The 13,307-nt window shown below is 38.7% G+C and overlaps 1 protein-coding gene across 4 annotated transcripts in view; it reads right to left on the reverse strand.

The window, feature by feature from the left end:
* Positions 1 to 4,363: 4,363 nt before the first annotated feature.
* The window catches only part of LOC133625456 (macrophage mannose receptor 1-like), a 56,325-nt gene continuing 47,381 nt past the window's right edge, over positions 4,364 to 13,307 (reverse strand). For all 4 annotated transcript variants that reach the window (XM_061996178.1, XM_061996177.1, XM_061996176.1 and 1 more), the window contains 4 exons: positions 12,349 to 12,465; positions 9,540 to 9,707; positions 7,774 to 7,827; positions 4,364 to 6,880 (listed from right to left, as the gene is read on the reverse strand). In XM_061996178.1, the coding sequence (XP_061852162.1) occupies positions 6,630 to 6,880; positions 7,774 to 7,827; positions 9,540 to 9,707; positions 12,349 to 12,465 (590 nt within the window). In that variant the 3' untranslated portion in view covers positions 4,364 to 6,629. The remainder of the gene's footprint in view (positions 6,881 to 7,773; positions 7,828 to 9,539; positions 9,708 to 12,348; positions 12,466 to 13,307) is intronic.

The following is a 13,307-nucleotide window of genomic DNA, read 5'->3' on the forward strand; positions in this document are numbered from 1 at the left end:
ACCCTTCTGCGCTGAACTGAATTAACAAATCCTTTTTAGCTTTTAAGAGCCAACAGATACAGGGAAGTTCTGAGCTGCAAATAAGGAACTCTTGTTGTGTCACATGAGTAATTTTGAAATAATACATTAATGAATAAGCTTTGCTTTCTAAGCTAGTTTTCTCTACTGTATAACAATTTTCTCTTCCATGGAAATATGAGATTATGGAATCATAGAATCGTTTATGTTGGAAAAGACCCTGAAGATCATTGAGTTCAATTATTAACATAACACTGCCACATCCTCCACTAAACCATGTCCCTCAGCACCACATCTACAAGCCTTTTAAACACCTCTAGGGATGGTGACTCTCATCTCCCTGGGCAGCTTGTTCCACTGCTTGATAACTGTTTTAGTGAAGAAATTTTTCCTAATATCTAAGCTAAACTCAGTTCCCTGGCACAATTTGAGGCCATTTCTTCTTGTCCTATCACTTGTAATTTGGGAGAAGAGACTGACATCCACTTTGCCACAACCTCCTTTCAGGTAGTTGTAGGGAGCGACAAGGTCTCCTCTTAGTCTTCTTTTCTCCAGGCTAAACATACCCAGCTCCCTCAGCTGCTCCTCATAAAACTTATTCTCCAGACCCTTCACTAGTTTCGTTGCCCGTCTCTGGACACGCTCCAGCATCTCAATGTCTCTCTTGTAGTGAGGGGCCCAAAACTGAATACAGTACTCGATGCGAAGCCTCACTGGTGCCAAGTACAGAAGGACAATCACTTTCCTGGTCCTGTTGCCCACACTGTTTCTGATACAAGCCAGGATGCTTTTGCTCATCCATCCCACCTGTCCAGTTGGCTCTGTAGAGCCTTCCTGCCTTGAAGTACAACCACATTCCTGCCCAACTTGGTGTCAGTTGTAAACTTATTGAGAGTGTGTTCGATCTTTTCATCCAGACCACTGATAAAGGTATGAAACAGAACAGGCCCCAACACTGAGCCCTAGGGAACATCACCTGGGGAATGCTGTAGGAAGCAGTGTCAAAGGCTTTACTAAAGTCCATGAAGACCACAAACACAGCCTTTCCACCATCTACTCTAAGAGGGCCACTGTCCCAGAAGGAGCTTAGGTTAGCCAAGCAGGACCTGTCTTTCACAAAGCCAATGTTGACTGGAAAAAGGCAGGAAAGAAGAGAAAGATTCACCTGTATTAACAAATAATGAAAAAAACAGTCAGGGTGCAATGCAGTACTTTGAAAAATTGGCTGAGACACCATATAAACCAAGTAACTGTGACCTCGGAATCACGGAGGATCAGAATTTCTCATGTCTACAGGTCTGTAGAAAAGAGGAAAACTGTAGAAAATAGGACCTGTGTTCCTCAGGAAGCACCTGTTTCATCCTTTGTTCCATTTCTGACTATATGCAAGAGTAATGCACTCAAGCTGACAGCAACAATTGAAGACATTCCCAAAAGAAACTGCATAATTCTAAGAAGAAAATCTGTAATTGGAAAAATAGTGGATTTTAAATTATTGTTATACTGCAAAACTATCTGATAAGGAATTCTGCCAAATTTTTCATGCCACTAGTTTGTGGACGTCACACACCCTTCAGGTATTCTGATAAAATCTGATGTTTCATAGAATCATAGAATCATTGGAAAACCTCTCTTGTTCATGATAAGTCAAAGAATCAGAAAAATACAAAGGGTAGGGAAGAGAAAAGGCACTCCTGGGGAAGGTTTACATCCTCTTTTGCCTACTGCCTTTGAAAAATTTCAGTTTCCATGTCTTCAGGAGAATCTGGTTTGGCATAACTTCCTCAATAGTGTATTTACAGCAAGAACTCTACAGGGTCTTTCCCTGAAAACCCTGGATACCTAAATGAAGTTGTGGAATTCTCTTTCTATTCTTCTGAATCCTCTAAAATGGTACACAAGGAATTAGAGCAGAAAAAGAACTAGAACAATGAGAGAAAATGGTGGGATCTAAAGACCAGGAGGTACAGCTAGACCAAACATATGGAAAGAATGGGAGTCCAAGAAAGACACCGAGACTCGAGAAAAGTAGTACAAAAGAGAAGACTGCCCCAACTAAGGAGCAGATGACTAATTTCCTGACATGGAAATGCTTGACTCTGCAACCTCAACTTTCCAACTTTCCTTTCTTCCTTGTTCAGGAGAAATGGATGGAAAAAATATTCTTATTTGGTTTTTAGGCAGAAGAAATGTAACATCTTGTGGTTCTACTATGTAGAATATCTCAGCATCTCCAAAACTATTGGAAGGCAGCATGTACAGGAATAAGAAACCGGTTCTGTTCTAAAGAAAGATAAGTGTTTGGGGAGGGATTGTTATCAATAATCCCCTGAGAAAGGCTGAGAAAGAGTAAACATACTAAGGTCAGCTCATCTCAGTGTGTGTAGGTTTGAGCAGACCCCATCACAGTTCACAAAGTGAGAAAGAAAATCAGAAGACTGCAAATATGTCCTCCAGCATCTTTGACTTGGCAAGGGACAGCCTGACATTTTAGACAAGAAAGGCTGCTGTGCTTTGTGTTGAGTCAGCATTGTTCCTTCAGCAATCTCTACTCTCAGGCAGGAAGTTACAGTGTGCAGATTCACCACCTTTTTTCTGGAGTCCTAACTCTTCAGAGAAAAGGGGAAATGAAAATTAAGCACTAGGGTATCAAAAAAAAAACCAAACCATAGCAGTGTGCAAAGAGCCAAACCTTTACACGCTACCAAATATTGCCATCAAGCCATTCCTCGGCTGCCCTCAGAAATGTGTGGTGAATCCATCCAGGTTCAACTTTCCCTACAGAAGTTAAATAATTACTCTTCAAAAAAAAAAGGTATCATAATCTGAAAGAAGATTTGTGAACATTTAGCATGCTATAACTTTCTATTTCAACCCAGAACCCTCAAGTACAGCACAAGAGCAGTTGCCAATGGAATGTTACTTTTCAAAACGAGAGACATGCTCTAAGCCTCAGTAGAAACAATCTAGCCTACAAAAAAAACCCCAGAGTGACCAATATTTCAATTTCTTGAGACAGGCTCAAAGCATACTGAAAGAGTAACATAGGGTATCTTCCATTTTCATTTATTTAAACCTCCAGGATCAACTATAAGAAATCTTTGCAGAATAAGAGCACTACGGATACCAATTGTTAGTGATCCTTTAACAACTTCCTTTGCTTTTCTGTCCATCACTTATGCTTCACATTTTAGCAATAAACTGTTTTTACAACATGAATATTTCTGAAAAGAGCTCAATTCCTCTGTGGATGTTTGTGTGCAACATCCAGCCCAAAACCTTCCCTTGGTGGTGGCACCTACTCAGGCAACAAAATACGAGATCACGAGAGCAACAGGATAGTTCAAGGGGAACTCAACAGGAATAGCAGCTGGTAGTAGAAAATGGCTGAAAGGATTGTTGAAAGATCAGAATACATTAAGTAACACATTCTGTTGCACCCATATGAATACCAATAATTTCCAAGAAGACACACTGCTTTTTTCAGTCAGATAGAGCAACATGGAAAATTTCTCCAGCCCAATCTTTGCAACTTCTTTGATGTAGTCAATCAATCACTTGTCAGATACACTGCAGTTTAACAGCAGGAAAGGAGGACGTAGTGCCTTATCACTGAATGATTGGTAAAATTACATAACAGCTCTGTCCAGGGAAGATGGAAACAACATGAGGGTGTAGAAAGAGAATAGTAGTTTGGAAGCTACTCTCAGTTTTTCTTGACATTATATTGTAAGTTTTATCACAAGTATGAGTAATGGTTTGAGGATGTTAAAAACCTGGGACTGGATAGTCTGGATAGACTGGACAGTCTAATAAATGAGTTGCCATCACCAAAAGGTAACAGCTGGGGGAAAAAAAACCAACAAAACCAGCCAAAAAGCAAACAACAAAATTCAAACAAAAAAAAAAGCAAACCCCATCAAAACATACACACAGACAAGAAGAAATCCTATCTTTTTTCATAATTACAAGTGCCTAAGTAAAAGCCTTCCATTTAATCTTATATTAATTAAGTATTGGTTTAGATACAAGAGTTCAATCATGTTCATTTCTCTACCTTCCATTGAAAAATTCCTATGTCTAAAGTACTAGTGCTCTTCTTCAGCTTACTACTTGGAACTGTAAACATTTCCTGTGCTGTAAATGTCACTGCTTCCATGTTCACTCTTTTTAATGGAAAGTTTGCTTCAATTCCATTGTATTGCAATAAAATGGAAAGCAAACCATGCAGCTTAAATTTCCTCCTCTTCTGAAACTCTTTCAAATCTTTTTCAGTCACACTCTTTTTAAAATGAACAGGACAAGTAGATACATCTCCAGAGCAGAGCTTCTGATTTGGAAACACCTTTATTTTTTTTGTACCTGGTTGGACAGAACAGAAATAGCATTCCACAGAAGCAGCTACACCTGCTGCCAGTGAGTAGCTAGCATGGCAATTTTAATTCTCCTAAACTCAAAGATGATGCTGGATTTCAGGCATCATAAATAAATTAATCAGTTCAGGATTATCCAGGTTCCAGTAGCTGAATTCTGGTACTTTATAGCTGTAAAATGATATACTCGGTAAGTATGACAAAGGAGACGTAAAGGAGACGAGAAAGGAGATATCCCCTTGACTTTTTTCTTCTTTCTAATACTACATTTGCATGTATACATATAGAATCATAGAAACATAGAATGGTAGGGGTTGGAAGGGACTTTTAGAGATTATCTAGTCCAACCACCCTGCAGAAGCAGGGTCACCTAGATCAGGTCTCATAGGAACACGTCCAGGCATGTCTTGAAGACCTCCAAGGAAGGAGCCTCCACACCCCCTTTGGGCAGCCTGTTCCATTGATGAAATGTTATCTGGAAGAATCACTGGTGTATAAATACTGCCTTGAATTTGTGCAAGTCCTCAGAGCGGGACAAAGCTTTTGAGCAGAGACTGCATCTGGTCATTGTTTGCACAATAACCAATGCAGTGAGACTGAGATTTCAATCAAGGCCTCTTGACCTTTCACTGTCCCTTTCACATACTTTTCTAGCTGGCATCACTTTTCCATATAACTGAAATGACATAACCTTTAAGAGCATTAATCAGTCAGTCAGGAGGTTTCTGACACATAAGCCACATCAGGTGGCATGAAAAATGGTTAGAGGTACTACTCATTGAAAAGACGTGCTCGAACAACCATGCATTAAAAATGGAAACAGCAGTAGGAACAAAGGGAAGGACACAGCTGGGAGAAAGGGACCAGAGCTAGAGAGAAAAGGAGTTCCAGGACAAATTTCCTCATTTAGCTACATGTGTATACAATTCCAAATTTTTACTAGATCACCCACATCACATTTTTCTCTTGTTTTTTAGCAGAGAATCCCAGGACAGATTCAGGAAAACACGGTCAATATACTACTCGATCACAATTTTGGATGGAATGTCTCTATGTTGTATCATCTCCTTTTTAACTTCATCTTGTTACAGAGTCTTATATAGACTATACAGATTACAAAAGTCTACTTATAGAGACAATACAATAAAAAACTCTTTAAAAATCAGAACTAGTCACTGTTGTTTTTCACAGAACAAAACCTGAAACCAAAAAACCAGACCTTGTAAACCTTTGTATGCAGTTGAAGAATGATACATGATTTACATTTTGTAAGATTTACAAAAATGTAAACTTCACATTGGGGAACCTAAGCACTCCATAAATGACAACTGATCTAGCCATTTTAGAAAGGAAATACAGCTTCTAATGCATTGGTAAAACTAAATTGCTGTTGACTTGAGCACACACCCCACAAACCTATGCTACCTACTGAGAGGCCACAGGCAAGCAGTATGTGATCACTACAACAGCTATCCAGTGCTCCTATAAACACACATAGGTCAAGTTCCTCCCTGTCCTCAGTATCTGCTGTCCTGCTAAGGTGGAAGTTTTGCCATGACCTGCATCAGCTCTCCCAGACAAATCCACTTGTGACCAGCAGAACAGTTGGCATATAACAGCAATCACACTTTTCCAAATAGAAAAGGAATCTTTATGGTACAAAAACTACATAATTGATTCTCTGTGCTATGTTTACTTGATTTTTGTCCCACAGGGTTCAAAGAAGATGTGCCTAAATACAGACTCATCATATAGCAGCCACTCCTGTAGTCCCTAGGATTAGCAACTACCCCTAATCCCCAGGGATATTTGAAAGATCCAGAATTAGAGGGGTGTTTGCTCAACAGCTTGGAGAATCTGTGCATTAGCATGGGTTGAAGTAAATCTGGTGCAGAAACTTTTGGGAGCCTTCTCAAGTGGATGTAGCTACATTTTGCTTCCTTTATTGCATCCATTGCTATTGTTTCATTTAATATTTAGTCTTTTCTTCAGACTCATGTTCACCATCACAGGGCAACGAATCATGAGATCTGAAATCTTACATGTTATACAAAGATTACAAAACAAAGCAACTGCTGTATATAACATTACACATACACTGAAAATGGCTACTACAGTATTTGCACATGAGAAAATAGCTTTGGCTTAATTCTAATTGCATAATTTTATTAAAACAAGGCACATTTTTATTACATTACATTTTACATTACAAGTTACATTACATTTCATTTCCTTACATTACAGTGTCGCATGTTCATTCCGTTCTATGTTGGTCACCAGTTCCTTTGTGTCACTAGTTCCAGGAATTGCATCACCATTAAAATACAGATTGTTCTCAAAGCTGTCATTTGATGATAAGCAATTCTTTCTTCTTTTGTAGAAGATATAGCCTGCAAGGCCACATCCAACTAGGACAAGGATGACAACAATAACTACAATTCCTGTTTTACCATGGTCCAGAGTAGGTGCCTTCTCGTCCTTTGTCATTGCTGTAAACAAATGCAAAGAAATCAATGGGATGCTACATACTCTTTATCTGGGTAGAATCATAGAATGGTAGGGGTTGGAAGGGACCTTTAGAGATCATCTAGTCCAACTCCTCTGCAGAAGCAGGGTCACCTAGATCAGGTCGCACAGGAACATGTCCAGGAGAGTCTTGAAGACCTCCAAGGAAGGAGCCTCCACAACCCCTCTGGGCAGCCTGTGCCAGGGCTCCCTCACCTCAACAGTGAAAGAGTTTTTTCTTATGTTTAAGTGGAACTTTTTGTGTTCCAGCTTCATCCCATCACCCCTTGTCCTGTTGCTGGCTACTATAGAAAAAGGGGGATGTCCCAACCTCCTGACACCCACCCTTTAGATATTTATACATGTTAATAAGATCTCCCCTCAATCTCCTCTTCTCCAGACTAAACAACCCCAGTTCCCACAGCCTTTCCTTGTATGAAAGATGTTCCAGTCCCCTGATCATCTTGGTGGCCCTGTGCTGGACTCTCTCCAGAAGTATTGGAGAGAGGGTACTGGAAACAATTTCTTTAGAAGGGATGAGGTGTTAAACAAAAGTGTTCCCTATGTTTCAAAATTCCCTATGTTCCCTATGTTAAACAAAAGTGTTCCCTATGAGATAAAGGTAACAACATAAAATTAATGAACTTTAAAATGCTAACATTGCATGCTGTATCACTAATTATTATGTTTTTAAATCTACATTTGGAAATTGAATGTACTATATTGTATTCTAGTAGGAAATAACGTGCTCCCAGAAAACAGATATGCTCCTCAGGGATATCAGAAAATGTAAGAGACATAATACAGAATATGATTTGTTCTGTTTATGATCTAACAGGGGACTAGTTTTTGTCTACTTGAAAGCAAATATCCTCACCCTTTGTAGGCATTTCAGCTGGTGGCATTTCAGCCGCTGGTGGCACTTCAGTTGCTGGTATTTCAAAACATTGAAAAAGAATTGTGTTATTATATTATTATTTCTTATTTATCATTATTATTTTTTTCCATATTATTTATTACTTCTTTCTCTGGAACATGCTGAAAATAGTATTCAGAGAAATACATGGCAATGCAAACTACCAAACACTGAAAACTTGGGTTTAGTCTATATGAAGCTATATACACCTATCAGACATAGCACAATGGTCTATTGTATTCTGCTCTCAAATCTAGTTATTTACATAAACTAGCAGAGAAGAAGAAACATCAAAGAGTTCCACAGGTTCTGATATAAGTGTAAAACCACAGAAAAAATCCACACAGCATCTTTAGGACAGAGATGATCAGCATAATCCTCAATACAATTACAAACCTTTGCAGGACTTGTTATCTTATTAAACTTAGCAAGTGTAATAAACTTGGTTTGCCATCAGACTTTAATGGCCTCCCTACACAAACAGTTGAAATCACTCAGGAACTCCAAAGCATCTTAGAGCATATCACATCCAAACTAAAATGTTTGTAGATTCAAAATTTAATATCTGGACCATGAAATTTGTCTTGCTGTGAAAACCAAACCACGACTTAAGACGAAGATCCACCTGATTCACCTGCTTCAGCTCCTTAAAATGACTCAGTAATAAAACAAGTGGATGCCAGTATCAGCACAAACAGATGAGTTGAATGGTTGAAAAGGGAGAGTGACCATTGATTTTAACACTTGTTACCTACATCTATGACTACTCTGGGTAGAGAATGAAAATAAAATGCCTTTTTGTTTGTCATTCACAATGTAAAAAGACAGGTAAGGAGGCTCTGAATGTGTGGTTAAATCTGAATGCCATGTAGTATTTCCTGTAGAAGATACAGTCATCATTGCAAGCATATGAGTAAGTAAGAATAATTTTGCATGACAGCAAAATTAGAGAAACAATAGCAGAATTTCTCTCATTTCCAGTCTTATAGAGGAAGTGTGCATAATTCAAGCTGTACATGTATTTCATCCTTCTCAAGAAATGTTACTAAGAGGTTTTGATATTGCAGTCCATACTGGAAGAAATGATTGACTTTTAGGAACACAAAATGCACTACCTGTCCCTGCTGTCAAATCTGCAGTTTCCATTATTTCAGAACACTTTCAATTTAGCATTTTCAGACTATGCTATTTGATTTCTTTTTCATTCAGTTCATTCATTTTCTCAAATCAGGAGAACACAGAGACAGAGTGTCCAAAACTGTTCATCAATTCTCAGTTCATAAATACTCAATTTGCAGAAACACTACATCACACTCAGAAAATACATATACATGGGACTGCCAGAGGGAAAATAAACAAAGGGTAGAGGGGATAGCATTAGGAACATATTTTCAAAGAGATGAGACAAATTTGTGTGTGCAAGACACAGTACCAACTCTGTGGTTACTCAACAATTATCAGTAGAGAACATATTTGTCAAGTGTATACAGTAGATACAGTTAAGATAGGAATGTAGCCTGTTTAAAACAACTCTGAAGGGACTTGAGGACTGGTCAGAACTTCTACTTTCTGACAAGAGTTATTCAGTCTTGCTGTTGGCACGCATCCCTTGGTATTTATAGAACCTGAAAACCCCCAGCTAAAATGCACCATGTGCAGTGGCAATCTACTAATACTAGCACACAAGAAGCACAGTCCACACATAAATTCATAAATGTAGCACTTACTTTTTGGCTTTTTACAAACATAGCCTTTGTAGGAAGAGCAATAGACATTATTCCAGTACCCAGAGTTTGCATACATTTCAACACAGTGCTCGTTTTGTTGAGGGGAAGGTTCTCCTGCGTTCCAGTTGACAAAATTCACTGCAGTGTTGTCTAGCCACAGCCATTCTCCTAATTGGAAAAACATTGAATATGGAAAAACAAGACAGTATTCATTCCTACCTTGACCTCTGGTCCACATTTATTGCCTTCCTCAGAAATCTACTTGTGACCACTCTTGGAGACAGGCAACTAGACTATTTAGATTTTTGGTCTGACACATCATGTTGCCCTTAAATATGCAAATAATACATCAGTTTTGGGAAAATGGCAGGCTAATCTGATGAAACAAAGGCAAGAAAGTTTAAAGAAATCTCTCTCACAATTTATTACAATTTATCCCTAGAAATTACTGATGTCAAAATACAATTCATCTTCACCAGAAATGCCCTTTATTTCAGTATTTTCTAGGGAGTTCAACCCCACTGATGCCTTTCTAAGTCAAATTTTATTCCATCTATTTTTCAGTTTCTGCTTCTTTCTGGCTTTATATACACGATTTTCCTTTTTTGTTTCTGCTTCAAAAGTCTTGTGATTGCTGTTGTTCAGCTATGCTGGGACTTGCTGTCTCTTCCTTCCTGTTCTTTTTTTTCTTCCTTTCTTTTAATAGTGTTATTTATTTAGAATAAATGTGCCCCTTGTGACTCTGAAGTTGTACTCAAAGAAGCAATTCATAGGCTCAGCACGAAAGCTATGTTTTATTTTCTTGTAAGATTCTTCATATTTTGCTTTTCAAAAACAAAATAAAACAAACTTGCCACCTTTTGCATCAGGGCCTGGCATCTGAATAGAATTACTTGTTAATTACTTAAAAATTAGTTATGCAGCTATGCTGAAATCATTATAATCACTATCTAGTATTGTACTGACACATTCTTGGTGAAGCAGCTCTTGTTAAGAGCTGTAAGAACTGTATCACTCTGCACCTGCTCTAGAACCACTTTAAAAAACATTTTAGGTGCAACTAAACCACGTGAGTAAACTTCAGCTTTTAGAATCATAGAATGGTAGGGTTGGAAGGGACCTTTAGAGATCATCTAGTCCAAGCCCCCTGCAGAAGCAGCTCCACCTAGATCAGGTCACACAGGAACATGTCCAGACTGGTCTTGAAGACCTCCAAGGAAGGAGACTCCACACCCTCCCTGGGCAGCCTGTGCCAGGGCTCCCTCACCTCAACAGTCAAATAGTTTTTCCTTATATTTAAATGGAACTTTTTGTGTTCCAGCTTCATCCCATCACCCCTTGTCCTGTTGCTAGCTACTATAGAAAAAAGGGATGTCCCAACCTCCTGACACCCACCCTTTAGATATTTGTAAATGTTAATAAGATCTCCCCTCAGTCTCCTCTTCTCCAGACTAAACAGCCCCAGTTCCCACAGCCTTTCCTCATATGAAAGACGCTCCAGTCCCCTGATCATCTTGGTGGCCCTGTGCTGGACTCTCTCCAGAAATTCTCTGTCCCTCTTGAGCTGAGGAGCCCAGAACTGGACACAGGACTCCAGATGAGGCCTCACGAGGGCAGAGAACCTCCCTTGACCTACTAGCCACAATCTTCTTGATACATCCATTTCCTTTATCTGTTATGATTATAAATCAATACTCTCTTACATTCTTTCCTCCTCTACTGAAAATTTTCCCTTTTCTGCTTTAAGATTCAAGTAATCCTTGTCTTCTCTCCAACCAGTTTGTCATTGAAGTGGTTTAGCAGACAGTTCTAAAAAAAAAACCCCTCAAAATTCAAGAAAACCTCACCTGTAGTCACCTGAACAATTTTGCAGTCCAGTCTCTGATTTTTTACACTGGAGCTTTAACTTCTAGGTCTATCATAAAGGCATAAATATCTATTTAATTAAATATCAATTTTACTAGTGAGAATGCAATAATCAACAAATGTAACCCCTACCAGTCTATGATTCTATGATTGAGTCCATTCCTTGATCCCTTCCAGGATGCTGATTCATAGAATCAAAAAATCACAGAATGGTAGGGTTGGAAGGGACCTCTAGAGATCATCTAGTCCAACTCCCTGCTAATGCAGGTCCACCTAGATCAGGTCGTTCCAGGCAGGTTTTGAAAACCTCCAGAGAAGGAGATTCCACACCCTCCCTGGGCAGCCCGGGACAGGGCTCTCTCACCCTCACAGTAAACAAGTTTTTCCTTAAGTTTAAGTGGAGCTTTCTGTGTTCCAGCTTTTGTCCATTACCCTTTGTCCTATCTTTGGACACAACAGACAAAAGTGACAACCCATTTGCATGACATAAACCTTTCAAATACTTCTAAGTTTTAATGAGATCTCCCCTTAGTCTTCTATTCTCCAGATTTCAAAGACTAGAGATGACATTATTATCTGACTCAATGGAATGATAAGGACATTTGAGAAGAGTCACTGTGAAGAATGTTTGAGAAGAACTATTTGACTTCATCTCCACTCCCAACAGTCCCATCTGTACTCTGCTATGTGTACCTTTGTGTCTGTTGTGAATATTTTTTCTTGCTGTTAAATGAACTTTATGTGCCTTGTCCTTCTCTTTTATGTTACTAGTTATTGCTTAATTATAAATGATCAGCTTTCCCTGTGATGATAATATATTACTTTTTCTAATTTCACTTTTCATGTGTTACAGAAGTATAATGTGACATTTTCAACATCCATGTCAAACAGCTTGTGACAATTATTCTCCAAACAAAAATAAGTAAAAAAGTAAAGAAGTTACCATCCACATTTCTGTACATTCCTGTCCAAAATGTTGATGTTTTCCCTTCAAGTGGTTCAGTCGTGTATGCCAGAAAGTTGGCTTCAGCTGAGTCTTCAATTGATACCAAAGAGGCACCTGGAAGACAGAGAGAAAGAACCAAAAACAAAGCCAAAAAAACCTCTTAGGCACATCGTTTTCACAGTGGAAAGTACTCTCATTATCCAGTCAAATGTCCACCTTATTTTTTCCACTGATTATCTGTGCCAAGAGTTTGAAGTTCAAAATAGAAACTGATTTTACATAGTATCCTATGAAAGACTCTAGCATTGTTGCTGATGTATTTCTTATCATTTTGATGACATTGCACTAGCATTGTGTTTGTTTCCTCAGCCACTGGGAAATAGTAAGGTAACTGAGCAACAGTCTTAGGCAAAATACAACAGGCCAATAGGGTAAGCAGCAGAAATTTCTACTGATGTGTTGCTGTTTAAAAAAACAACAAAACAAAACACAGAAAAAGATTTAGACCTTTTTTTTTTTGCACAACCTACATATAACTTCAGTCTGTGTACAATATAACTTCAAACATTAGTATTAAATGTTTTCTGCACGTGAGTACAACTCGTGCAACACACACTTTGCTGACTCTTTAACCAGGTCTTGTTTATTTTCCTACATTCTCTTTATATCCATCAAAGAAATATTATCTCAGTCATCTGTTTCCCAGTTTGTGTAGTACCCTGTTAGTCATCCACATTCAACACTAGGCATTCTGCCATGGTTTGTTCTGTATGACACTCTAGCAAAGTCAAGAAGCTACAGCATGGAGCCACCAGACAGAATGAGCTACATGGCTTTGTGTGGAGTGGTATTAAATACTGGAGAAAGTTCATCTTCAGTTCTCTTTAGTGTGAGGCTGGAATCCAGTCAATAGGTATGAAGCAACAGCTGTGTTTGGCACTCAACTGTTTTGATGT

The sequence above is a fragment of the Colius striatus genome, chromosome 5 (genome assembly GCF_028858725.1).
Source record: "Colius striatus isolate bColStr4 chromosome 5, bColStr4.1.hap1, whole genome shotgun sequence".
Taxonomy (NCBI): Eukaryota; Metazoa; Chordata; class Aves; order Coliiformes; family Coliidae; genus Colius; species Colius striatus.